This window comes from Hemicordylus capensis, chromosome 3 (genome assembly GCF_027244095.1).
Source record: "Hemicordylus capensis ecotype Gifberg chromosome 3, rHemCap1.1.pri, whole genome shotgun sequence".
NCBI lineage: Eukaryota > Metazoa > Chordata > Lepidosauria > Squamata > Cordylidae > Hemicordylus > Hemicordylus capensis.
Genome location: NC_069659.1, coordinates 51,900,888 through 51,926,202, shown reverse-complemented (window position 1 = coordinate 51,926,202; position 25,315 = coordinate 51,900,888). Strand labels below are relative to the sequence as shown.

At 41.3% G+C, this 25,315-nt stretch overlaps 1 protein-coding gene across 1 annotated transcript; it reads left to right on the top strand.

The window, feature by feature from the left end:
- The first annotated feature begins 1,967 nt into the window (after positions 1–1,967).
- Positions 1,968–25,147, top strand: SFT2D2 (SFT2 domain containing 2). Its single transcript, XM_053307537.1, has 9 exons — positions 1,968–2,178; positions 8,814–8,900; positions 14,083–14,168; positions 14,965–15,046; positions 15,608–15,643; positions 15,735–15,793; positions 19,594–19,623; positions 20,672–20,714; positions 21,402–25,147. Exons 1-8 carry the CDS (start codon positions 2,116–2,118, stop codon positions 20,709–20,711), a joined length of 483 nt encoding a protein of 160 aa, XP_053163512.1. The 5' UTR covers positions 1,968–2,115; the 3' UTR covers positions 20,712–20,714; positions 21,402–25,147.
- Positions 25,148–25,315: the final 168 nt, after the last annotated feature.

Here is a 25,315-nt window from a genome sequence, read left to right as displayed (position 1 = left end):
ATCCTCAAGTCCAAACTCAATGGCGGGAACACCATACAAGCCATAAACACCTGGGCTATACCTGTTATCAGATACACTACAGGGATAATAGACTGGACCCAGGCAGAGCTAGAGACACTGGATCGTAAGACCAGGAAAATTATGACCATCAATCATGCTCTGCACCCCCGCAGTGATGTCGATAGGCTATACCTCCCTCACAGCTCAGGTGGAAGAGGAATGCCGCAAGTCCATCAAACAGTAGAGGAGGAGAAAAAGAGGCCTTGAAGAATATATAAAGGACAGTGAAGAAGATGCACTGCAAATGGTCAATAACGTGAAACTATTCAACACCAATGAAACAAAGCAGGCCTACAAGAAAGAACAAGTCAAGAACCGAGCAGAAATATGGAGAAATAAGCCACTGCATGGTCAATATTTGCACAATATAAGTGGAAAATCAGACATCACCAAGACCTGGCAATAGCTTAAGAATGGCAACTTGAAGAAAGAAACAGAGGGTTTAATACTGGCTGCACAAGAACAGGCACTAAGAACAAATGCAATAAGAGCAAAAGTAGAAAAGCCAACAACAAACAGCAAGTGCCGCCTTTGTAAAGAAGCAGATGAAACCGTGGACCACCTGATCAGCTGTTGTAAAAAGATCATACAGACTGACTACAAACAAAGGCATGACAAGGTAGCAGGGATGATACACTGGAACATCTGCAAAAAAAAATATAAGCTACCTGTAGCCAAAAATTGGTGGGACCATCAAATTGAAAAAGTGGTAGAAAATGAAGATGCAGACATATTATGGGACTTCCGACTAGAAACAGACAAACATCTGCCACTCAGTACACCAGATATAACTGTAGTCGAGAAGAAAGAAAAACAAGTTAAAATAATCGACATAGCAATACCAGGGGATAGCAGAATAGAAGAAAAAGAAATAGAAAAAAATCACCAAATACAAAATCTACAAATTGAAATTGAAAGGCTGTGTCAGAAAAAGACCAAAATAATCCCAGTGGTCATTGGCGCCCTGGGTGCAGTTCCAAAAGACCTTGAAGAGCACCTCAACACCATAGGGGCCACAGAAATCACCATCAGCCAATTACAAAAAGCAGCTTTACTGGGAACAGTCTATATTCTGCGATATCTATAACAACTGACAATATTCAGCCATCCCAGGTCCTTGGGAAGGACTCGATGTCTGGATAAAACAAACCAGTCAATAACACCTGTCTGACTGTTTAAACAAGAAATAATAATTAGCCGAAGCTGATAGCACTCCTGGCCATAGCTGCCACCTGAGATACCAGGGTGTGTGTGGTGGCGGGGTTTTTATCAGCACAGTTACATTGGAGAAGCCCTTATGAGTGGGCTTGAGAGTTTGTGTGGTGGTGACTGAGTTGCAGGGACGCTTACTTTGAGAATAAACAACACAAAACAGTATTTGGCATTTAGTCGGCAAATCTGAGTACTATAGATCTGTGAAAATATTTTGAAGAAGATAATTCGATATTAGGGGAATTGCGATCTTGGGTCTAGTGTCTAGTCTAGGGAGAGTCATGAGGTCTCGGTGCTGGAGATCGCTTTCTCCCGCAAGAATCCCGTGTCACTGGTTAACAATCAATCTTTCAATCAATCTTATTTCCCAATGCACAGAACGAGAATTTACCCCATTAAGAAGGTAAACGTAACATTGTCCACTCCAAGTCATTAAAAGTGCTGTAAATAAGGCAAATTGCAGCCTAGTCGTTGCAGTCCAACTTCATATTCACTAAAAATTTATCAGCATAGAAAACAATGTATGACTCCCAAGGAAGTCGACGGCACTACGTAGCAGGGAGGAGCCTCAAGACAGACTCGGACGAGCGCCGAGACCTTAAGTGGGGCAACATTCAGCTAAAGGAAGCACCCTCACTACAACTCCCAGTGTGCATTGCATCAGAGAGATCGGATTGGTGGCCCTTATAGGCATACGGGGTGGGGGAGGTCTGGCAGCTCTGCATGCTGGGAACTGTAGTCTTCGGAAGCCGAGAGCGGGTTGATTGGTTAATATTGTTGTGAGTAAAGACGACATCGCGGCAGGCGGAACCGGGAAGAGAACAAGTGTTTGGGCCGCGAGGAATGGACAAGCTGAAGCGGGTTCTGAGCGGGCAGGAAGCGGAGGAACCGGGGCCGCTGGCTGAGGCAAGTCCCTCTCTAGCAGGTTGGGTAGGCGAGCGAGCGAGCGAGGTTTCTTTCTCTGGACCTTTGCCCTTTGTCTCTTTCGCTCTGTGTCCTGCCACTTCTGAGCGCTCTGTCCAACTGTTGTGGTGCTTTGCTCGTACTCCCTCCTCCTGCCACCAGACCAATCCCTTTCTTCACACCCAACTTTCTTAGCTGCTGCTCGCCAACTCCAGGATAATAACCCCACCCCCGTCTCTAGCTTTTGCCCGTTTCCCCGCATATTGCCTTTCTGACTACAGCCTGCTTGTTGTTTCCAGTCTCTTCCCTCTGTTTCCCCCCCTCGACCTGGCGGACTTCTGTGTCTTCAATTTCAGTATGACACGCCCTTTATTTTAAGGATTCCCTTCCTTCTAGGTGAGACCTTTAGTCCTTGCCATCACTTGCATAAACCGAGGCTCAAACTCCAGACTGGGGTTACATTCCCCCAGAAGGAACAAGTTTGCAGTTTGGGAGTACTTCTGGATTCAACTCTCTTTTTTTATGTCCAAGGTGGAGGCGGTGGCCAGCAGTGCTTTTTATCAGTGTCGACTGATATGCCAGCTGTGCCCTTTCCTGGAGGAGTGTGACCTTAAGTCAGTGGTGCATGTGCTGGTTATCTCCAGGCTTGACTACTGCTGCCAATAGGTTTCCGGATAAAACACAAAGTGCTGGTTATTACTTATGAAGGCCTTAACAATTTGGGCCCAAGGTATTATGAAGCCTGCTGTGCCTATTAAGATAATCACGGGAGGTTTGTCTGAGGGTGCCACCGGCTTGTCTGTTGGCAACTCAAGGGCAAGCCTTCTCTGTAGTTGCTCCAGGGCTGTGGAACGCACTTCCTGTTGAGATTAGAGCTACTCCATCCCTGATAGCTTTTAGGAAACAAATGAAGATACGTTTCTTCAACCAAGCTTTTCATTTGAAGTTTTAGTTGATGTTTTTAGTTGAATTTTATTGATTGAACTCTTACAATTTTATATATGTTTTAAATCTTTTGGTTTGGTTTGTTAATGTAAACTGCCTAGAGACTTTGGTAGTGGGTGGTATATAAATAAATCTTCCTTTTTAGCCGATTAGTCAATTAAGTTTGTTTGTAACAAAGAAACTTAAAATAAGTGCCTTTTTGAGATACTGAAGGAAATTTAGAATAGTTGCTGGAGGAAGTAAGGTGGAAGGGAAGGTGTGTAATCACTGTTTTACTACTGGAGGCATTTTGTAACAATTTGCAACATATGAGCTAAAGACAAAAGAAAAGGCTAATAAAGAGCAATTGTATTAAACCATTTTGGACTACAGATATTTGAGTAAATGGCTACATATTTAACACAAACAAAACTAGTGTAACAGTTGCAAATGTGTATCGGTTCACTTTAAACAGGGGTGTTATGTCAAGGTGATTTTATGTATTATAACATATTTTAAATATTTGTTAAATGATTCCCCGAAACAGTGCAAAGTTAACATGCTTAATTATTGTGTGTGTGTTGAATGTTGGAATGGGAATTGATTTTTAAAAGTCATCATTGAACTTTACAGACTATTAAAAGACCAGATTTGATTTTTAATGCTGCTTCTGCTGTTCACTCTTGCTTGATGACCAACTGTAACTAGCAATAAACCGTGTGCAAACAGCAAATATATATAAACATACAAATTCAGAAATTAAATAATTATATTTTATATATGTGTCAAATTCTTTAAATATATCTCTTAATAAACATACATATTTCAAAAGAACACCAAGAAATGTCCAAAGTTGCCCAGAGCACAGAATAATGAAGATGGTAAAAATGTTCCAATCATGCTTAATCAGTATGGACTATGATGTTACAACAGAACACCAAAATAAGTTCACTATTTCTGAAAGTACATAAATTTATAGGAAATGTTGGTAAAGTTCCAATCCTTTAAGATCAGCATAGAGAAATGTGTTATAACGATAGTCCATCCTGTTATTTAATTTCTGAATTTGTATGATTATATATATTTGCTGTTTGCACACGGTTTATTGCTAGTTTTGGTTTGTTCTTTACACGTGTGGCCCTTTTGTTACATGTTCCATTGATGACCAACAGTAGCATGATATCCCTTCCCCATAACAGATAGAGGACTAATTTTGATGTTGGGAAATATATAATATCACTGCAGTAGAACTGCAGCCTTGGGAGGATATGACTGGAGAGGCTCTCGGATATTAACCTCCTAGGAATTGTTTATTTCTGGTTGATAGCAAGCTTAGTAATATAAAAAATAGCAGCATATTTATTATGCAACTCTCAGTTTAGTATTAAATCATCTTGATTCATCAAGTCACAGCTATAGATTGTAGTTGCTTGACTTAAAATAAAAGCTATCAAAATCTCCCCAAACATAACCAGAATTTATGTAGGAAGTATCAGTTTAAAATAAATTAAAAGCTTGCATGCAGATTTGACACTCATTACATCTTAGATTATTGCAGCTAATGGTGTTCTAGAAATGCTTTCATATTATCTCCTACCCCATGTGTCTCTCTTGTTTTGCTCTCCTGGTGTAAACCACCTCTTCATTTTGACCAAAATATAAAGAGCTGTTTGACTACTTTGGGAGGAGAGCTGGTCTAGACAAGCAGGAATTGTCATCTTTGCTAAGCAGGGTCTGCCCTGGTTTGCATTGAATGGGAGACTACATGTGAGCACTGTAAGATATTTCCCTGAAAGGATGGACCCACTCTGGGAATTGCATCCTCATGCAGAAGGTTCAAGTTTCCTTTCTGGCATCTCCAGATCCTGCATATAACCTTGGAGAAGCTACTGCCAGTCTGTGTAGACAACTCAAATGCCCCAACCATGACTTGGCATGCGGGGGCCGAGGCCAAATTTAAAACAAAAATAATAATTTTAAGTAATCAATATATAATAGTTTAATTTTTTATTTACTTAAATTTTTATAGCTAGGCTAGGGTGGGCCTGTGCTTGCCCTTCCTCCCTGACAGCCCCTATCCCCTTGCCCCTCAAGCTGGCCTTGGCAAGCTGGCTGGGGGACAGGGTGGCAGGACTGGTGGCGAGGCAGCATAGGGCTGTGAGATGGGAGCAGGGGCATGGGTGCTGCCACCACTTCCCCATTGCCATTCACCCTTGCTCCCAAGCCCCACTGCCGCTCTCGCGACTGGGAATTGGCCCTGGCAAGTGGGTGGGATAAAGGGCGGCAGGTGTGGTGAGGCGGCGCACTGCTGTGGGACCAGGGATGGATGCAGTGCTGCCTTGCCAGCTTGCTACCACCACTTCCACAGCTCCCAAATCCTTCAGTTGGCTTCAGGGCCAGGAGCCTGATGGGAATGAGGGCGCACATGCCCCTTGTGTTTCCATCAGGGTGCATGTGTGCCCACATTCCCTGAAAGCTCCCAGCTCTGACAACAGCAGAGGGACTTGGGGAGAGGTGGCGGAGGACAAGCCAGCAGCACACCTGCCCCGGTCCCACAGCAGTGTGTGCTCATGTAGCGTATTATAGCCTTTGTCTCAGAGCAAGCTCACATGAGGGAAAGAAATGCTGAATCATCCCTGCTGAGCTTTCTGGCAAAGGCTACTCCTAAACTCTTCTGTATGGCTTGGGGTGGCATTCCCAGGGAAAACTCTCTTTATTTTGCTGTTGAAAAAGTACAAAAATCTTCCATGTGCAAGCCTACTACATGTAGTGAGAAAACTGGTAGTTGCTGAACGTCTGAGGACATGTTTGCCGCAGAACAAAAACCCCTTTCAGACCCCTCTTTCTCCCGAGCCAAAACCTCCACTTGGAGAGGCTTCTAAAAGAAAAGAACAAAAAGTTTTATTCAAATGCTACAGACTGCTCCCTCCTGAGGCTTTCTCAGGTTTTAGTTACAGGTAAAAACACTCAATAGGTTACAATAATACTTCAAAAAGCACCCCAGGTGATGTTGGGGAGGCATACTTTAAAAATCATGATTACCCAGTTGCAAGGAACAGATATGTAGGAAAAATACAAACGTACGTTTAAAAACTTAATCTTTTGCAGTGCCCTGGCTGGATGGGTGAAGGCTTGTATTTCTTAGTTTAGTTACATTACAGGTTAACAATAATGGACTAGTATCAGGGATATACAAAACACACACCAAAGAAACAGAAAGTCTAACGTAAAATCTGACTAAACAAACTTTCCCTAGACTAAACTTCCCGAAGCCAAAGCTCAGGCTTCCTTTTTCTTGAACTCACCCAAACCCTGGTTGATAATTCAAGCCCCTGCAGTTCTGTCTTCCAAGAGCTGCAGTCATCTTCCTGAAGCCATCCTCCATGGTCACATGTGTCCTCCTGCACCGCCAGCCCAGCTTCTTCTAACAAACTATCCTTCCTCCCAGTGGCTCTTTAGCTCCCACCTATCTGGTGTGCTGATTGGCTGAGCCCTGGACTTAATCAGCCTGTCTCTTAGGTCAGGGTATACTTTTTGTTAGCTCTTTAGGGGAGGAATGGCTGATCACTACAGCTCGCCACCACACTGGCTGCTCTTTCCCCTGTTTACTTGTCAGGTCCAGCTTCCAGCCCTGACTGAGAGCAGTAGAAGAGTTCGGGAGAAGGAGGAGTGGTGACAGGTGATGTGGCTGTGGCACACCCACCCCTGGTCCAACAGCTCTGCACCTTTGCCACTGCACCTGCTGCCCTTTCCGCCACCTGTTTGCCAGGGCCAGCTCCCAGCCCCGATAGCAAAACTGGGGCTTGGGAGCAAGGGTGGGCAGAGGCAGCTGGTGGTGCACAGCTGGCGGTGCCCCTGCCACCCGGCTTGTAGCTCCATGCCGTCTCACCACAGCTCTTATTGCCCTTCGCCCACTCACTGACCAGGGCCAGCTGGTTCCACTATGGGCCAGGAAAAACGTGCCTGTGGGCTCTATATTGTGCAGGTCAGGAATAGACAATACTGAGCTAGATGGACCAATGGCCTGACTTGGTATAAGGCGGTATCCTATGTACTTTCTCTGCTTGACTAGTTTTTTCACATGGATTTTTGTTTCCCAAACAGTCCCTAGCCTAACCTACTTCACAGGGTTGTTGTGAGGAGAAACTCAAGTATGTAGTACACCGCTCTGGGCTCCTTGGAGGAAGAGCGGGATATACATGTAAATAAATAAATAATAGTTGATCTTGAATTAACAGCCTAATGCTGTGTAGAGTTGAATTTACTAAGCCTTTTGTCTTTTTTCATTCTTTCTTTGAAAAGGAGATTCAAAAGCTTACATAAGCATGTCAAGATTTCAGATGCATCAAATAGCTCAGCTATTTGGATCCAGACTTTAAGACTTGATTTCTAAATAATTTTATTTTTTCCTCTAGGGTTGGATAAAATATTGTTTGAATTTCAGACATTGCCCACTGTCTAATAATTGACTTAAGTAACTTTTATTATTTTTACAAAATAGTTGGTGTTTGTGTTGGTCTTGGATTTTATAATAGGTTAAAATGATCCAGAATTCCCTTTAATTAAAGGAACACCATTTTAAATAAAATGTTCTAGAAAAGCTGACAGCATCTTCCTAGCATTTTCAAAACTCTGCACTTTAATCTCCGTTATTAAGATGGAAACTTCTATTCTACTCCTATACATTTCACAGTTAACATGAGCACTTTTGTTCATAGTTAGTGGAATTCTTTCACTATATTTGTTAATCATTTCAGAGCTTTGACGCTGAAGCAGATAATAGAGAAGGTTCTCATTTAGATCAAGTGTATTAAAACAAAGGGGTGTAGTTATAATTCAGTGAGGAGTGGGGCGGGGCGGGAGGTCAAATGTCCCTGGTCCCCTGAGGGAGAGGAGCTGCCTGACGAAGAGAGTCAGATGGTTCTTGTGCCTTTCCAAAGAAGAGAGAGGGCGGGCAGGAGCCCACCTTCACTTTTTCATCCTGGGACCCGTTCCTTGCCACTCCCCTGCTAAAACACAGCTAATTAATAAAGAATGTTTCCTGTGAACGCTTTCATATGAGCATACATATTCAAAATCACTCTTAATAATGCTCAATAGAAATATTATTTTGGAAGAAAGTGACTATAAGCTCCCCCTACTCACACTTGACTAACAAACAGAAGGTTACCAGTTCGAATCCCCACTGGTATGTTTCCCAGACATATCACGGGCAGCAGCAATATAGGAAGATGCTGAAAGGCATCATCTCACATTGGAGGAGGCAATGGTAAACCCCTCCTGTATTCTACCAAAGAAAACCACAGGGCTCTGTGGGTGCCAGGAGTTGAAATCGACTTGACGGCACACTTAACTTTATCTTTTTATTCACCTACCCACCCTTCATGAATAAACACACACCTCTGTTAATAGAACCGATTAGAAGATACAATTTTCAGAGCGGTGTTGCAGCATTTTGTGAACTATTAGCTCAAAACATATATGAGATTCAGTGATACTTTATGGTTGTCATTTACACCAGTTGGAAAGGTTGGTTATTCTTTAGCGATATTTCTGTTGTTTATAAAACGGGACATGTTTTAAATCTTTCCTCTTGCATTTAGGTTGCTTGAAGGAAACATAAGCAACTAGTTCTGTGCTGGGGCACACATTAATGCTTAGTTTCTATAATCTTGACATTGCAATTTTAATTGGAATCCTTTTAAAATTTCCAGGCAATTGATGCAACTTCCTTAAGCTGGGGCACAAGACTGAAAGCCTTCATAGCTTGTTTTGCTATAGGAGTTCTGTGTTCCATTCTGGTAAGACCTTTTCCATTTTTCTCCCCTCTCCTATCAGTGTTCATGGGATGTAACTTAGACATTTTATATTGTCCAAAGTGCGTAACAACCTATTTACAGGCCATTTTTCTTGCTGAAGCAATTTAGATCGGTGGAAGTATCACTGATGCTTCATTTGTTCCCTTTTGACTTGATGATGTGAAAGTCTAAGGGACAAACCAGTTGTGACATTGGAGATGAATGAATGCTTTACCTAATGTATTTGTGGTGGTGGGTAAAAGCGATTTTGGGGCAATTTGGTTCAAGGTTGCAATACCGGGGTTAATCCTCTTTTTCTCCCCCCCCCCTTTTTTTGCACAATAGTTCTGAATCAGATCTCCCCCCTCCCCCACTTTCATGCACAGATATGTGATGTACTTCCAAGATGGCACAAATTGCCGCAAATGTGTTTAGTGTGGGTGGGGGGAGGCATTGAGAGATGCATTTGCATACCTCCAATGTTGCTTCTAGTTTGATCCCAAGTATACTTCCATGCAGAACAATGGTTGCCATTAAGAGTTAATGGATGTAATGGGTTAAGAGATGACTGTAATTACATATAATTAGAGGATATACAGGTGAAGGGCAACCTGACCAGTTTGTAATGATAAACTGTAATGCTGAAGAACTAATAAGAATTGCCATCCTTCCTGAACCAGACAAGTGAGCCATCTAATATCTTCAGCCTACATGTAGCTGGTGCTGTGAGCTATGGAGGAAGCTTTTAGCAACCAACTGTTAGGGGATGATTCAGCTTTTCATTTGTTCTCTTGGTGTGTCAGAGCGATGGGCTAGTCATAAATGAGTGTGTGCTCAATCACCACCTTGGCTGACAGATCTGATCCGCATGACCTTAGCCCCATGGATGTACCAAAAAGTAAGAATTGTAGTATATGTGAAGCCAGTTTCCTCCCATGTTTGAAATGCCAATGATGGACCAAGCCAGCAAATCAAATGTTGATTCTGTTGTCTTGCCCCTTTTTCATGAATGAGGTGGGTTGTTCATTTATTTCAAGGGCATGATATACATTCATTTGATTGATTGTACTTCGCTTTTTAAAAAGTGAAAATTTTTACTTTGAAAAAATTGAAAATGTACTCTAGAGAGGGCGAGAGAAATGACCTCATAATGTTGCAGGGAGCCAGCCATTCAGTGCTGTACATAGCTGATGTTGGCTGCCAACTTGAACAGATTTTCTAAGAGAAAATAGTAATGTGGTGGACTTGCTGCTCAAATTATGTACACCTGGATGCACCCTTGATCTTATCATTCGAATATCTGTTTGACTTTGGGATGCACCAGTGTATATTGCATAAAACCATATGCTGAGTTTTCATATGCAATGAGTAAATTGAAATTGAATGAAGGAACTGTTTACCCATTTAACACATCTTTCCTCAGTGTTTCGTATTCCCCTTTGATTCTCCCTTTACACAGTTCCTTCACAATGTTTAATTCTACTTTTAGAAATTTCCTCTATTGGACAGTGTTTGTATCTTTTATTTTAAGTTGCTTTGTGTACAGGGTCTTTTATTCTGCCACAATCTTATCTCTCCTTGTCCATTAGAAATGTAGTTGGGTTTTGAAACGGATGCACAACAGATTATGCTGTAGCATTCTGTGACATGTTGCTTTTTATAGTAGTCTTTTAGTAGCATTGAATAATGCAAATTATTCATTGTGTAAATAATCCATTTTTGTAGACCTGGTATAATGCTATGACTAGAGTGTTTGAGCTTTGGTATGAGGAACCCAGGGTGAGACCCCACTTGGTTATGAAGCTCACTAGGTGGCCTCTGGCAGGCCTTTCTAGGCTGATTCAGACAATACTGCCAAACTGGGCCTCGCAAATGTCTGGGAAGAAGGGTGGGTACACACATTTCCCCTCGAAATGTCATGCCGTTTCTCATTGTGTGTGTGTGTGTGTGTGTGTGTTGGGGCAGGGCGACAGTTCATTCAAACAACCCTTCTACATCCAATTTAAATACTAGTAATATTTGAACCATGCATAGGGGGGCAGTTCAAATGAACTGCTTCCCTGTGTGATTGAAAAATAGCACACCAAGTAGGTTGGTGGAGATTGCACACCCATGCTCTTCTCCCATGTGTTAACTTGGGCCTGTCAAAGTAGTGTCCAAACTGGTTGTAAGGCTAACATACTGCTTTCATTTTCTCAGAGGAAGTTGCATTTATAACTAATCTAACTAGTAAGAGTGCTTTTAAAAAAGCAAACAAACCAAAGAGAGTTTACTAATTGAGTGTTCCTTGAATATTGTACATTGTCAACAACAATTATTATTATTGGTTAGCCACCCCATAACAAATTGTTCTCTGGGCAGCTCACAACAGAGGATTAAAAGATACAATGAAACCATATAACACATTAAAGAAAATACAAGACAAAGCAGCTTAAAAACTCAATTTGAAATTAGTTAAAAATCAGAACAAATCTGAAAACGTGAATTTTAAAATCCTGAGTTGAAAAAATAGCCTTTATCTGGCATCTAAAAGAACAAAGTGATCAAGCAAGAGGAACCTCACTGGGGAGGCTATTCCATAAATAGGGTTTAACCACCAAGGCTACTCTGCTTGGTAGCCACCCGCCTCACCTCGTTTGGCAGGGGCACCTGGAGGAAGGCCTCTGAAGAATATCTTAAGGTACAGGTAGGGACATACGAGGAAAGGCTCTCTTTCCTGGTCCCAAGCCATTTACATTACATTACATTTTACATTTTATATCCCGCTTTTCCTCAAAGGAGCCCAGAGCGGTGTACTACATACTTAGGTTTCTTCTCACAACAACCCTGTGAAGTAGGTTAGGCTGAGAGAAGTGACTGGCCCTGAGTCACCCAGCTAGTATCATGGCTGATAGGGTTAGGGTTATTGTTGCTGCTGTCCAAAATTTTTTTTTTTTTTTTTACAAAACTGTTACTGCAGATTCATGACTCAGGTCACATGATAGGAAATATTAATGTTTTCTTTCAGATAGTTGGGGGATAGTCTTCTTTTTACAAGGATCTATTGAAAATCTTAATGCACCATTAAATAATGATAATGCTCCATTATCTAGACCAGTGATTCTCAAACTTGGGTCCTCAGGTGTTATTGGACTTCAACTCCCATAATCCCCAACCAAAGGCCACTGAGGCTGGGGATTATGGGAGCTGAAGTCCAATAACACCTGAGGACCCAAGTTTGAGAATCACTGATCTAGACCCATTTCAAGCCGACTTTCAAGCAGGCTGTGGGGTTGAGATTACCTTGGTCAGCCTGATGGATGATCTCCAATTGGCTGCTGACAGAGGGAGTGTGACTATGCTGATTCTTTTGGATTTCTTGGTGGCTTTCAATATAATCAACCATGGTATCCTCTGGATCGCCTGAGGAGGTTGGGGTTGGGTGGCACTGTTTTACATTGGTTGCATTCCCACCTCTCTGGTAGATTCCAGATGGTGTTGCTTGGAGTCTGCTGCTGTGCAAAGCGAGAAGTAAAGTGTGGAGCTCCACAAGGTTCCATACTGTCTCCAATGTTCTTTAACATCTACTTGAAACCACTGGGAGAGATAATCTGGCAGCTTGGTGCAGGATGTTATCAATATGTTGATGCCACCAAAATCTATTTCTCCATATCAACCTCATCAGGAAATGGCATAATTTCCCTAAACGCTTGCCTGGAGACAGTAATGGGCTGGATGAGGGATAACAAACTGAAGTTGAATCCAAATAAGACAGAGGTACTGACTGGAATCAGTTAAGACCCAAGAGATTGTTTAGGTCTGCCTGTTCTGGATGGGGTTACACTCTCCCTAAAAGATCAAGTAAATAGTTTGGGAGTGCTCCTGGATCCAAAACTCTCTTTAGTTTCTCAGTTTGAGGAAGTGGCCAGGAACAGTTTTTATCAGCAGTTTTTTATCATATCAGCTCATACATCAACTAAGTCCATTTCTGAAGATAAATGACCAGGGGCGTATCAAGGTTGGAATGGGCCCAGCGACAAGATTTTAAAATGCCCCCCCTCACTGAAGCTCAGCTCATGAAGTAAAGAAATCTTAAATGAGGCTGAATAGTGGTAACAAAAAGCATAGTAAAATTTATATATATAACACCTATGTGCCACAATAGAACATCATTCTAAATTATTTTTTAAAGGGTTTTGTAACTTCTGGACGATGCAAGTCATTTAATGGTACTAGAGAAAGACAGGCTTTTCTGGTAATTCCAGGTTTTAACACTCACATCAATTTTGGAGGATGGATACAACTGAAGGAAGCCCTGGCTGGTGCAAGGCTGGGGGAGTCAGTCATGTGACTTGCCTCTGGAGGGGGGCCCAAGGCAGTGGGCCCCCAGACAACTGTCTCCCCTTGCCCTATTATAGTTACGCCCCTGTAAATTACCTTAAAACAATAGTACCTATACTGGTAACCTCCAGGCTTAACTGCCATAATGCACTCTCCGTGGGCCTGCCTTTGTACGTAGTCTGGAAACTACAATTGATACAGAATGCAGCAGCTAGATTGGTCTCTGGGACAACTCGAAGGGGCCATAGGACACTGATTCTGGAAGAACTGCACTGGCTGTCAATATGTCTTCTAGTGAAATACAAAGTGCTGGTTATTACCTATAAAGCCCTTAATGGCTTGGGTCCAGGGTATTTAAAAGGCCACCTTCTTTGTCATGAACCCTGTCACCTATGAATAACTTCTGGAGAGGTCCAGTTACTGTTGCTGCTGGCTTGTTTGGTGGTGACTTGGGGCTGGGCCTTCTTTGTGGCTGCCCCAGAGCTCCCTGTTGAAATAAGAGCATATCCTTATCTCTTTGCTTTTAGGAAGACCCTCAAGACACACCTTTTTTCTTGGACTTGTAACTGAAATTAAACTGTTTATTTTGATTTTATCATATGAGATTTTTATTTTATTTTGTGAAATTTTAGTTGTTTACTCTGTCTTATATTGTATGTTAAATTTTGTACACCATCTAGAGATACACATAGCAGTATAAAGATATGATAGAAAAAAGTATGATATGTAAATAACTGAAACAAATATTATGAGAACAAATAGAAAAGCTGGAATTCACATTTAATGTGTCCTAGTGCTGCTTCTCTACAGGTTACATATGCTTGTTTCATACTTTAAAAAAAAAATCTTCTCTCATTCTTTCCAGGGTACTTGCTTGCTATGGATTCCCAGGAAAGGACTAATATTGTTCGCAGTATTTTATACACTTGGGAATATCTCATCCCTTGGAAGGTAATCCTTTTTACAGTTGTAATCAAATTATTTTGACTGGAAATAAGACAGAGCAGTGAAATTTCATCAGGTTGTAAATTCTCATCAGGTTGTAGTTCATTTTAGATTTAGGAAGGCACTTAACCACATTAGCTTGTTTTCTTTGGTCTCCAATACAGTAAACCTTTTAAGAAATAGATTATACTATCTTGGGGGAATATAGTAGCTATTTGTATATCATTACCTTAGAGTAATGATATACCTGTTGCATGATCTCCACTGCATGTTAAGGTCATCTGAGGAGGTCAGTCTCCAGTTACCACTGGTACCTCTGGTGGCAACTCAGAGGTGGGCCTTCTCTGTAGCTGCTCCAGGGCTGTGGAATGTACTCCTGGCAGAAATCCATAGCTTGAGTTCATTGTTGGCTTTCAGGAGAGCCATTAAAATCTATCTGTTTCGCCTGGCCTTCCAGGGTTTTTAAACTGTGCTAAATATTTTAATTCTTAATAGTTTTGAACTGTGTTTAAATTATTTTGTAATGCTTATTTTTTAAAGGACTGATTTGTGGGTTTTATTTTGTCAATACAATGAATATTTATATGTTGCTTTTCAGCTAAAGTTTCCAAAGCGGTTTACACAGATAAATAGAATTGCTCCCTGTCCCCATAGGGTTCACAATCTAAAAAAGAAACATAAGACAGCCATTCGTGCTGCTGTGCAGAGCCGTTTGGATAGAGCAGTATATAAATGTAATAAATAAAGTGTATAATGTAATGTATTTTTTGCTGCCTTCAGTTTTAAACTTTTCTTGTTACAGCACCATTTTCCTTATGGGACCTATGAAGCAACTGAAAAGAATGTTTGAACCTACTCGGTTGATAGCTACTATTGTTATGCTTGTAAGTACTGGAATTTATTGTTGTTGTTGTTTTGGTGTTAACTTGTATTTGAATAGTTTAATGGCTTTGTTTAAAATAAACATTGTAGCCTTAATTTTAAACACAGTATAACAAGTTAATTGATTAGAAAAGCTTTTAATCCACTTAAACGGTACCTCTAATCAGACAGATTTAAAAAAAAATTAATATACGTACTCAAGCTGCAGAAAGCAACCACCTTCTTAAGAGACATTTACAGTTCCACTAGATGAATTCTTATTCTTGGATTATACCTGCTGTGACATGTGCATAATCCATAAACAAAGGGCCAGTTCAGATGTCCTGCAGAGTCGAGATGAAACCTTGGTTTTGCACACTGTCCTTAGCCTCAAGAATGCACACTTCCCCTGATGATCCTGGTTTATTTTAACCAGACCTCCTTAAATTATCCATGATCTGAACCAGAGATTTGAACTACACTGCCCTTAAATTAAACATATCTGTCCTAAACCGGGACAAAGCCCTCTTCAGTTATGATTTTAATACTGCACTTGGTTTAAAAGACTCTCTCTTCTCTTCTAGTTGTGTCTCATATTAACTCTCTGTTCAGCTTTCTGGGTAAGTACCTGAATCCAATGCAACTATTGTGCTTTAATGAAATACATACTGATTTCCTTTGCTTGATTTTAATTCTTTTTCTCTCTTTCAGTGGCACAACAAGGGACTTGCCCTCATCTTCTGTATCTTGCAATTCTTTGCCTTGGCATGGTAGGTGACATCACCACTTCTTTGCATGCCCCCTAGATAAACTGGCTCATTTTCAGAAGAAAGTAGCCATTGCTGGAGAATTCTAGGAGGTTGTTGCAATTCTCTTGTAAAGATGGCTCAGACTCATGACTGACTGGGCAGAGAAGCAGACTTGACTACAAATATTTATATACTGCTTTTCAACAAAAGATCTCAAGGCATTTCACATAGGAAAAAAAATATTATTATTTTGCCCTTTTAGGAAAGGAAACCATCTTAAGCATGTGGTAGACACCAGCAACAGACATTGAGGATATGCTGTGCTGCTGGTTGAATAGGGCCAGTTGCTCTCCCCTTACTAAATCTATTTTTATCATAAATTGTACACAATTTAAAACAATATAAAACAGAGTAAAAACAACTTCACAGAATAAAAACATTTTAAATAGTTTAAAATTGATTTCAGTTAAAAGCCTGAGAAAACAAGTGTGTCTTGAGGGTCTTTCTAAAAGCAGTCGGAGATGGAGATGCTCTTATTTTGACAGGGAGCATATTCCAAAGCCTCGGGGCAGCATCAGAGAAGGCCCATTCACAAGTCACCACCAAACAAGCTGGTAGCAACCATAATCAGACCTCCCCAGATGATCTTAATAGGTGACTGGGTTCATGACAAAGAAGGTGGTCTCTTAAGTATCCTGGACCCAAGCTGTTAAAGGCTTTATAGGTAATAACCAGTACTTTGTATTTCGCTCAGAAAAATATCGACAGCCAGTGCAGTTCTTCCAGAATTTGTGTTATATGGTCCCTTCGAGTTGTCCAGCTGCTGCATTCTGTAGTTTCCAGACTACATACAAAGGCAGCCACATAGAGAGTTGTAGTGAGTAGCGGATTTAAACCCAGACTTTGTCTCAAGGCAATCCCACATGGGGGAAAGAAAAATGCTCATTCATTCCCTCCATGTTTGCTCAACAAAGGTTGTTCCTTTAACATTTAACTGTTTCTTGGTAATCACTGCCACCACACCCACTTTTTAAGAGTTTAATCCTTCCCTGGTGTAGAGGAAATTCTCCTTTGTTTATCAATGGAAAAATACAGAAAACTTTCCACATGCAATCTACACGTGAAGAGCAAACTTGGTAGTGTGAGTTGCTGAGCAATCAACATTGAGGCATATTTGCACCAGGGTAAAACCCCTTTTCCTAAGTTAAAAATCAGAGGCAGGTCAGATGCAAAGAACAAAAAGAGAAAAGGTTATTCAAAAATACTACAGACTGCTTCAGTCTGAGGCTTTTCCAGCTTTTCGTTACAGGTACCATAAACACTCAGTACTTGCAAGAATACTTCAAAAAGCACTCCAGCTGGTATTTGGAGTGGCACACTTTAAAATCGTGGTTACCCATTTGCAAGGATGATTTAAAAAGCACCCCCAGTTGCAAGGAACCTTTAAAAGGGTTCCTTGCAAAAGGGGAGCCTTTACAGGGTACAGGGACTTCTACAGAGCTCTTGGTTGGATAAAAGGCTCTGGCTCAGTTCCTCTTAGTTATGTTACAGATAAAAGCACTATAGAATAATTGAAAGCATTTGCAAAAGTATAAAATCAAAGGAAATATAATGCAGGCTACCTAACACATGGTTCCCTGGCTAAACCTTTCCCCAAAGCCCTTGGCTTCTTTTTCCTTTGAACTCGCTCCCAAACTCCAGGAGATAATTCAAGTTGCCTGCAATCCTGTGTCTCAAGAATCTGCAGATGTCCTTCCCTGGGAGAAGTCTCCAGGCTGGCTGTTGGCCATGAGGCAGCAAGACTTCATGGCTGGTACTCACGAAGCCTGCTCCCCATCTTCCCTCATCACCCTCCTGGTTCATTCTGAGAACAAAGACCCCCTTCACTTCCTGACGCCAGACCCTCTAGGTCCTGGTCACCCTGTGCTGAGTGACTGATCCCTAGAGGTCACTAACTGACAGACAGGACAGGGTTCACTCTTGAGGGGAGGGGAGGGGCGGGCTGGGCAGCACAAGAGTACATTACAGTAATCAAGACTGGAGGTTACCAGCATGTGTACTACTGTTTTAAGGTCCTTTACCTCCAGAAATGGACGTAGTTGATGTATCAGCCAAAGCTGATAAAAAGCACTCCTAGCCACTGCATCAACCTGATAAACTAGGGAAAGTTTTGGATACAGGAACACTCCCAAACTATTTACTTGATCTTTTAGGGAGAGTGTAACCCCATCCAGAACAGGCAGACCTAAACAATTTCTTGGGCCTTAACCGCCCACAGTCAGTACCTCCGTCTTATATGGATTCAACTTCAGTTTGTTATCCCTCATCCAGCCCACTACTGTCTCCAGGCAGGTGTGTGTTTATTTTATTTTATTATTTTTATTAAATTCATATACTGCCTTTCATTAAAAAATAATCCCAAGGTGGTTCACAAAAGTTAAAAACATATAATAAAAATGAACAATTAAAAATATCAAGCTAGAAATATGAAACATATCTGATTTAAAATATATAAAACACACAGAAGCAGCAATAGAAACAATCATGTAAAGGCCTGGATAAAAAGCCAAGATTTAACATGGATTTTAAAAACTGATGGAGTTGAGGAGCGAATGGCCACTGGGAGAGCATTCCAAAGTCTGGGGGCAGCAACAGAGAAGGCCCTGTCCCGTGTGCATGACAACCGAGCCTCTCTCATTGGTGGCACCCAAAGCAGAGCCCCCTCAGATGATCTTGTCAAGCGGGCAGCAACCCTTGGGAGCAGGCGGTCCCTCAGGTATCCCGGGCCAAAACTGTTAAGGGAAGTTATGCCATTTCCTAATGAGGTTGATATGGAGAAATAAATCTGGGTTTCATCAGCATATTGTTGTGCACCACCCAGAGCTTTTGGACCGGGCAGTATAAAAATTTAATAAAATATTGATAACACCCTGCACAAAACCGCTTGATGATCTCTCCCAGCAATTTCACATAGATATTAAAGAACACTGGAGACAGTATGGAGCCGTGTGGAGCTCCACACTTTAGTTCTCACATTGCAGAGCCACAGTCTCCAAGTGACACATCTGGAATCTACCAGAGAGGTAGGAACGGAACCACCATAAAACTCTGTCACCCAGTTCCACCTCCCTCAAGCGACCCAGAAGGATACCATAGTCAATGGTATCAAAAGCCACCAATAGATCCAAAAGGAGCAGCAGTCACTCTGTCAGTAGCCAATTGGAGATTCTACATTGGGCCAACCAAGGCAGTCTCAACCCCCATAGCCTACTCGAAAGCCAGTTAGAAATGGGTCTAGATATTCTGCACAATACAAAACTTCCTGGAGCTGAGAGGCCACCACCTACTCAATCACTTTAGTTCATCTTCCTAGTCTAGTTAGTTTCCTCTCTTATGTTAGTGTTTTATTTGTGAGCATCAGTGATCTGACAAAGTGGTTGCAGCTAAGAAATGAGCTCCTGTACTACATCTCACACTGTTTTTGTGGGTACACCACTCCTGGAACAAGGAAAGTAATGCAAACTGGCCCTCATTTTCACTGACAACTTGAAAATTAAACTGCATGGACAGGAGGCTCCTCCTAATTTTAGAGGCTTCTATAGACCCGTACAATGTGCAATCCACCAAGCTAGCAACAGTCTTACTCTGACTGAACAGTAGCCTCCAGTTTTTGCTGGAGCTGCAAAGTGGTGGCTCTCGAACACTTAACGGAGAACAGTGGAATTGGTGGTCAGTTGTGCATGCCTCCACAAGGTACTGTATAGGGGAGAATAGAGTTTCTAATGTTCTTGCTAATGACTTATATTTATGCTTTTTTCTAGGTATAGCATTTCCTACATACCATTTGCAAGGTAATCTTTATCTCCTTAACTTGTGCCAGCGTGGTGTAGTGGCTAGAGTGCCGGACTAGGACCGGGGAAACCTGAGTTCAAATCCCCATTCAGCCATGAAACTATCTGGGTGACTCTGGGCCAGTCACTTCTCTCTCAGCCTAACCTTACTTCACAGGGTGGTTGTTGTGAGGAGAAACCTAAGTATGTAGTACACCGCTCTGGGCTCCTTGGAGGAAGAGTGGGATATAAAATGTAAAAATAAATAAATAAAATAAAGCATCTAGTTCACAGAACCAACTAAGAGGAATTTCTTTGGCTTGAAAAATTAATTTTCTCAGAGACTGCTTTCTGTCAGAGATTTCAACTGTATTGCTAAAATAATTTGGAGCTAAAATGCTTCTCCTGTAGGTGTGCGATAATGGCAGATGGACCGACAATGTGGCCATCAGCTTTGTTACAATGCGGAGTGTTTGTGGAACTGCACATCAATGATTGTCTAATATTTTGGACCATACTAGATGTGGTATTACACAGAAGCAGAAAGACATGTTTTGTTTTGAAATAATGTGGGGGATGGAATGCTTATTGGGACCATGGCATGGGTGTTTGAAAGGGGCTGTGAGACAGTGGCAGAGCATCTGCTTTGCTTGCAGATGGCCCCAGGTTCAATCTCTGGCGTCTCCAACTAGGGCTGGCAAGATTTCCCGTTTGAAACCTTGGAGATCTGCTGTCAGTCAGTATAGACCAGGGCTGCACAACTTCGAACCTCTAGTTGTTGTTGAACCACAGCTCCTATCCTTTCTAGCCACAGTGGCCAATAGCCAGGTATGTTGGGGATTGTAGTCCAAGATGTGCAGGAGGGCTGAAGCTAAGCAGCCTTAGTGCAAGCAATAATGAGCTAGCTGAACCATGATCTAACTTGATATAAAGTATCTTTCTATGTAACCTATATATGTAATCCTTCTGCCTTGCACTGTGGACCCAATAAAAATCTCAAATTCCCCCTCAGTGCTTCCATATAGCAGTTAAGGCCTCTGTTTTCATCAGTATCTCTCACTTTCCACAGGGATGCTGTGAAGAAGTGTGCTGCTGCATGTCTCACATAACAGGTGAGTAAACCGCTTGATAAGCAGTACTAGAAAGTTTAGTCTTATTGAAGAAAAATAGTTGTGTCCCCCAATTCCTTTTTGCTCTTCTGTAGGTAGCTGAGTTGTAGAGATAGCTAGGGATGTGCCTGAACCAGTTCGGTGCCGCTTTAGGGAAGTGCCAAACAGGCTCGTGCACCCACATCCGAACTAGTTGGGTGGGGTGGGGTGGGGATCGGTTCTTTTAAAACCCAGCTAAGCAAGTCCTAACCTTCGCCACCACTTTTCTGGGCACATAAAAAAGGTTGCACTTTTCAAAAGGCCGCGTTCAGCTGCAGTGCTGCTCCCAGCAACCTGCTCATGGCGTTGGCATGTACATGGCCGCTGCTGCACACAGGCTCCTGGGAGTAGCGCTGCAGCTTCTCACGGCCTTTTGAAAAACGAGTGCCATGCCTGGAAAAGGGTGGGGTGGCAGAGGAGCAGGTAAGGACCTGTCTTTAAAGGAACCGATTCCTGCCTGTGGCTGCCCGAGCTGTTTCGGGCACATCCCTAGAGACAGCTTAAGGATGTTGTTTGCCAAGATGCCCAGTTTTTTTTTCCTTGCCTGCTTGGAAAAAGGAAACCCCATTTATAGGACTGACAGTTGTAAGGGATCTGGCTTGGATCTTTCATATTCATCATTTCTAAGTATATTTTGCTGTTTTTGTGCAGGAGAGCAAGATAAGTTTCATCTCCATACACTGAAATGTCACACTGAGGACTAGAAGACCTGCACATGCTCTTCTTGGAACAAAGCCTATTAAACTTACTAAGTAAATCTATGAAGCATCGAACAAAGCTACAAACTATATTCTATTCAAGGAAAATGACTTTTGTGATTATAAAGGCCAAGATCAACCAGGCATTCCTTTCACTTAGCTGTTGCATTAGTTTGACACACAGTTGTCTCAGTTATGCTGTTTTGTTCGTGAAATGCGTATTATAATTCCAGAGAGATGTGATTACAAATAACTGCTTCCTAATCTGGCAAATTCCTGTTTTACACAGCCAAAAGAGCAGCTTTCACACTGGGACTTGTAGCTAAGAATATGGTGGATTTTCTGGGGGGACACACAAAGCTCTTTTCATGGGGTGTGTGTGTGTGTGTGTGTGTGTGTGTGTGTGTGTGTGTGTGTGTGTGTGTAATCACTTCTTGGTTCCTAAACTCCTTCTCTTGTAACAACAATCATGTATGGGAACTTGGTAGAACTAAGTTAACTAGAACTGTTTTCTAAGCTAATAGCTGATGTGATTCTTTATCATAGTAGAACTAGGAAACATAATAGTGAGTGTTGCTGGGCCACCAACAGAACTAGTAATATGCAAGGGAGGGAAAAATGCATGTGGGAATAATAGATGGATTTTTTTTTAAATTTCTCCCAGCAGTTTACTACATTCCATTTATGGTCTTATAAAATGCAACCTGAAGTAATGTTAAGACTTCTGCCTTAGTGCTGACATTGCCTCATGAATATTTGCTGCCTCTTGCTGTTGATGTTTCACTAGATTTCCCCTGCACATTCTGTCATTAGAATATCATGTTCCTTTTTAAAGTTGGTGAAATATAACCTGAAAAGAGACACCTCATATTCTTAAACTTTTTTCCCCTTCCACTTTGCCTCTTAATACTTGATTTTTGTTCACATTGCTGGCATAGCTCAGTGGGGTTTGTCTTGTTTCTTTTTTTCTGGTTTCTCAATGAATGATTGTCTATAGAACAATCTTGGCTATCCAGCTGTTGCTGAACTACAACTTCCATTATTCCTAGCCATCAGGGGATGGGAGTTATCATCCAGCAACAGCTGGAGAGCCAAGTTGCCTACCCTTGTCCTATAGTGATTGGAGAAGGCTATTCTCAGGAGTTGGAAATCCTTGCTACGTGTCTTTTCTTGGATTCAAATCTCAAATTTTTGTAACAAGGAATTGATGTACCTCCCCTACCCCCAAGAAATACTATACAATTGCTTCTGAGTATTTCATTACGATTTTTGTTGATGCGATTTTCACTTCTTTCATGCTTGTGTTACAACTGTTTGTATGTGAGGTGTTTTGGGGAAAGCATAAGCTGCAGGCATCCACTTCCAAAAGAAAGGAGTCACTAACTAAATTCATCACAGTAAGTTGTGGGACCAATCCCTCTGTAGAGGGCTTGTAATCAGCTTCTGGGACCAAGTCTGTTTCTGTGCTTTTGTGCCTCTTACTCTGAATTCTCTCAACATTTGGAAGGGATTCGTGCTGTGTATCTGAACATAGATGTTTTCCTGTACATCTTGAGAGTACCAGAATTTAAGCCCAACTTCGTATACACTGAGTTATACATTTTGTATCTAATTCGCAAACTGCAACCTTTTCATTGTGTTGTCAGCTATTCATAACTAGGTTTTTAAAGCTTAATTGTGTTCTGCCCCACTGCCAAAGAAGCAGAACTGGCAAAATTATTCACTTATGACGTAATTATTTTAAGGACAGGATTCGAGTTCTGCAGGATGTTATAAGCTACAAAAATAAGTGTTTGGAACGTTTGATGCAATCTTAACCACTTTACAATAAGCAGTTGGAAGAACACAGACTTGATCTGTAAATCATGTATGCACTGAATATGAATGAAAGGGGGTGGGGAAAATCAAACCTCAAATATATTTAAGTTGGGAAGACAGTACTTTGTTTCAAGAACTCATAAGCATGCTGCTATTTGGAATCTGTGTGTGCTTTGTTTCCCACATGGTGCTATGTCCAGTATCATTACCACTTCTATTTACATACTGAACTGCCCAGAGATACACATGATACTTGGGAAGACATAGCATAGGTCTGTGGGTCATTCACATGCTCTCAACGTTCACATGTCAATTGGTACAGTATCACCATATATCTTTAGCATGAGGTGGCATTCTGCTTTAGTGCAGGGTCTTACTCCCACATCCCTTTCTTGGTTAGTATTGGGCAAGGTGGTTATTGTTGCCAGTTAAACCAAATAAACTGTTGTATCATTGAAAATTAGGATTTCATCTGGTGTGGCATTTCCCACCACATTGCTGTACCGATGGAAAAAGGCAGGTTGAAGTTTCTTAAAGATACAGGAACCCTTTGAGGACTTGGAAACCTTATTTATTGCAGATGTATTTTTCACAGATCAATATTGCTGTGTAGTGGGAAAGGGTGACTTTAAATTATGATCCGTATACTTAGCCTGGAAATTCTTGAAGAAAAAGTGATGACGTTTAATTGCATGGGGCTTTTCCAAAGAATGAAGGATCTGAATCCTTTCAGGTCATGTTCAGATGTCGATTTAGATCACTTTGTCAGCTTGTCTTTTAGGCTGCAGTCAGAATGGTTTCTTCAGAAACCTGGATGTGGTTTGAAAGAGAGATTGCTGCCTGTAGCATCTACATTCATCCTGTATTTGCTTCTGGAAAAATGGTTTTTGTGTTCCAGAAAACTGCAAAATTTGTTTGACCTAGAGGAAATGGTGAGATAAAAGAAATACCTGCATGCACACCATGGGGATACAACTGTCTCAAAAATGTCACTACCCTCACTTGTTTGATCTGCAGATGTTTGGCATTCTCTTAAATTTTCTTCTTAAAATTCATCCTCAAGTTGAGTAATTTTCAAAACTTTAACAGCTATATTTGTTGTAGGTTTCTTTCACCTCAAAATTTCAAGCGATTTTTCAATTACAAATTTGTTAATTGTGTTAGTGTAAAAGCCAGCTTACATTGTTATTCATTCTTATAGCTTAGCACAGTTTCTGAGCTAAATGTGCACTAAAGGACTAGGGCCCAGCTGTCAAACATCTTGATATCGTTGCATGGCACAAATTCCAGGAACGTTCCATACTGTCTATAGACTTTTGCATGTTGAAACAGGTTAATTCATCTATTCTAAGCTCCCCCCTCAAAACACACAGACACAGACACACACACACACACACACACACACACACACACACACACACACACTATGCTTATACTATCGGAGCATAGTTATTCTGATTGGGCAGCTTATTTCTACAGTTTTTCACAATACTATTTAGTTAAAACCATTGTTTGCCTTAATCACAGTGTGTTGGTGGTGCATCTTAAGGCTCTTCAGCTACTAAATACAAAGTGATCTCTCCAAGATATGTGGTGTGGATTATTTTGTTTGGGTAGCTTTGGCAGGAGACTGGGGAGAAACAAAGCAAACATAAGAAAAAGTGCCTGACTCCACAATGTAATGTGGCCACATTAACAGGGATTTTTGTAATAAGTGTCTTATTTTTCAATGTGAATGTCTCACTTTTGTACAATTCTCTTGTTTGCTATTGTACCTTTTTGTATACTGGTTGCTTTGTCTGCCTCAAGAAAAATACCTCTTTGAACATCTCTTTACTATACTGACTGTATCCCTTCTACAATAAAGCTGGTTTCTCAAAACCTCTCTCTCTTCTTTAAAATCAAGGTGATCATTGCAGAAAACCTAAAGAATGATAAAACTAACCATTGATGCTAAGGTTATTAAGTAATCATTGGACAATATATTAGACTATGGTAGAATTCAAGGGGTGTACCATAAAACAGTTTGGCAACTGCTTAAATTTTCTA

What these genes read in the sequence shown, in the direction of transcription:
- SFT2D2 (XM_053307537.1), top strand. Translation starts at nt 2,116, where the DNA reads ATGGACAAGCTGAAGCGGGTTCTGAGCGGGCAGGAAGCGGAGGAACCG. An exon ending in CTCTCTGTTCAGCTTTCTGG is followed by an intron (nt 15,644 to 15,734) that starts GTAAGTACCTGA and finishes TCTCTCTTTCAG; the next exon opens with TGGCACAACAAGGGACTTGC. An exon ending in TCCTACATACCATTTGCAAG is followed by an intron (nt 19,624 to 20,671) that starts GTAATCTTTATC and finishes CACTTTCCACAG; the next exon opens with GGATGCTGTGAAGAAGTGTG.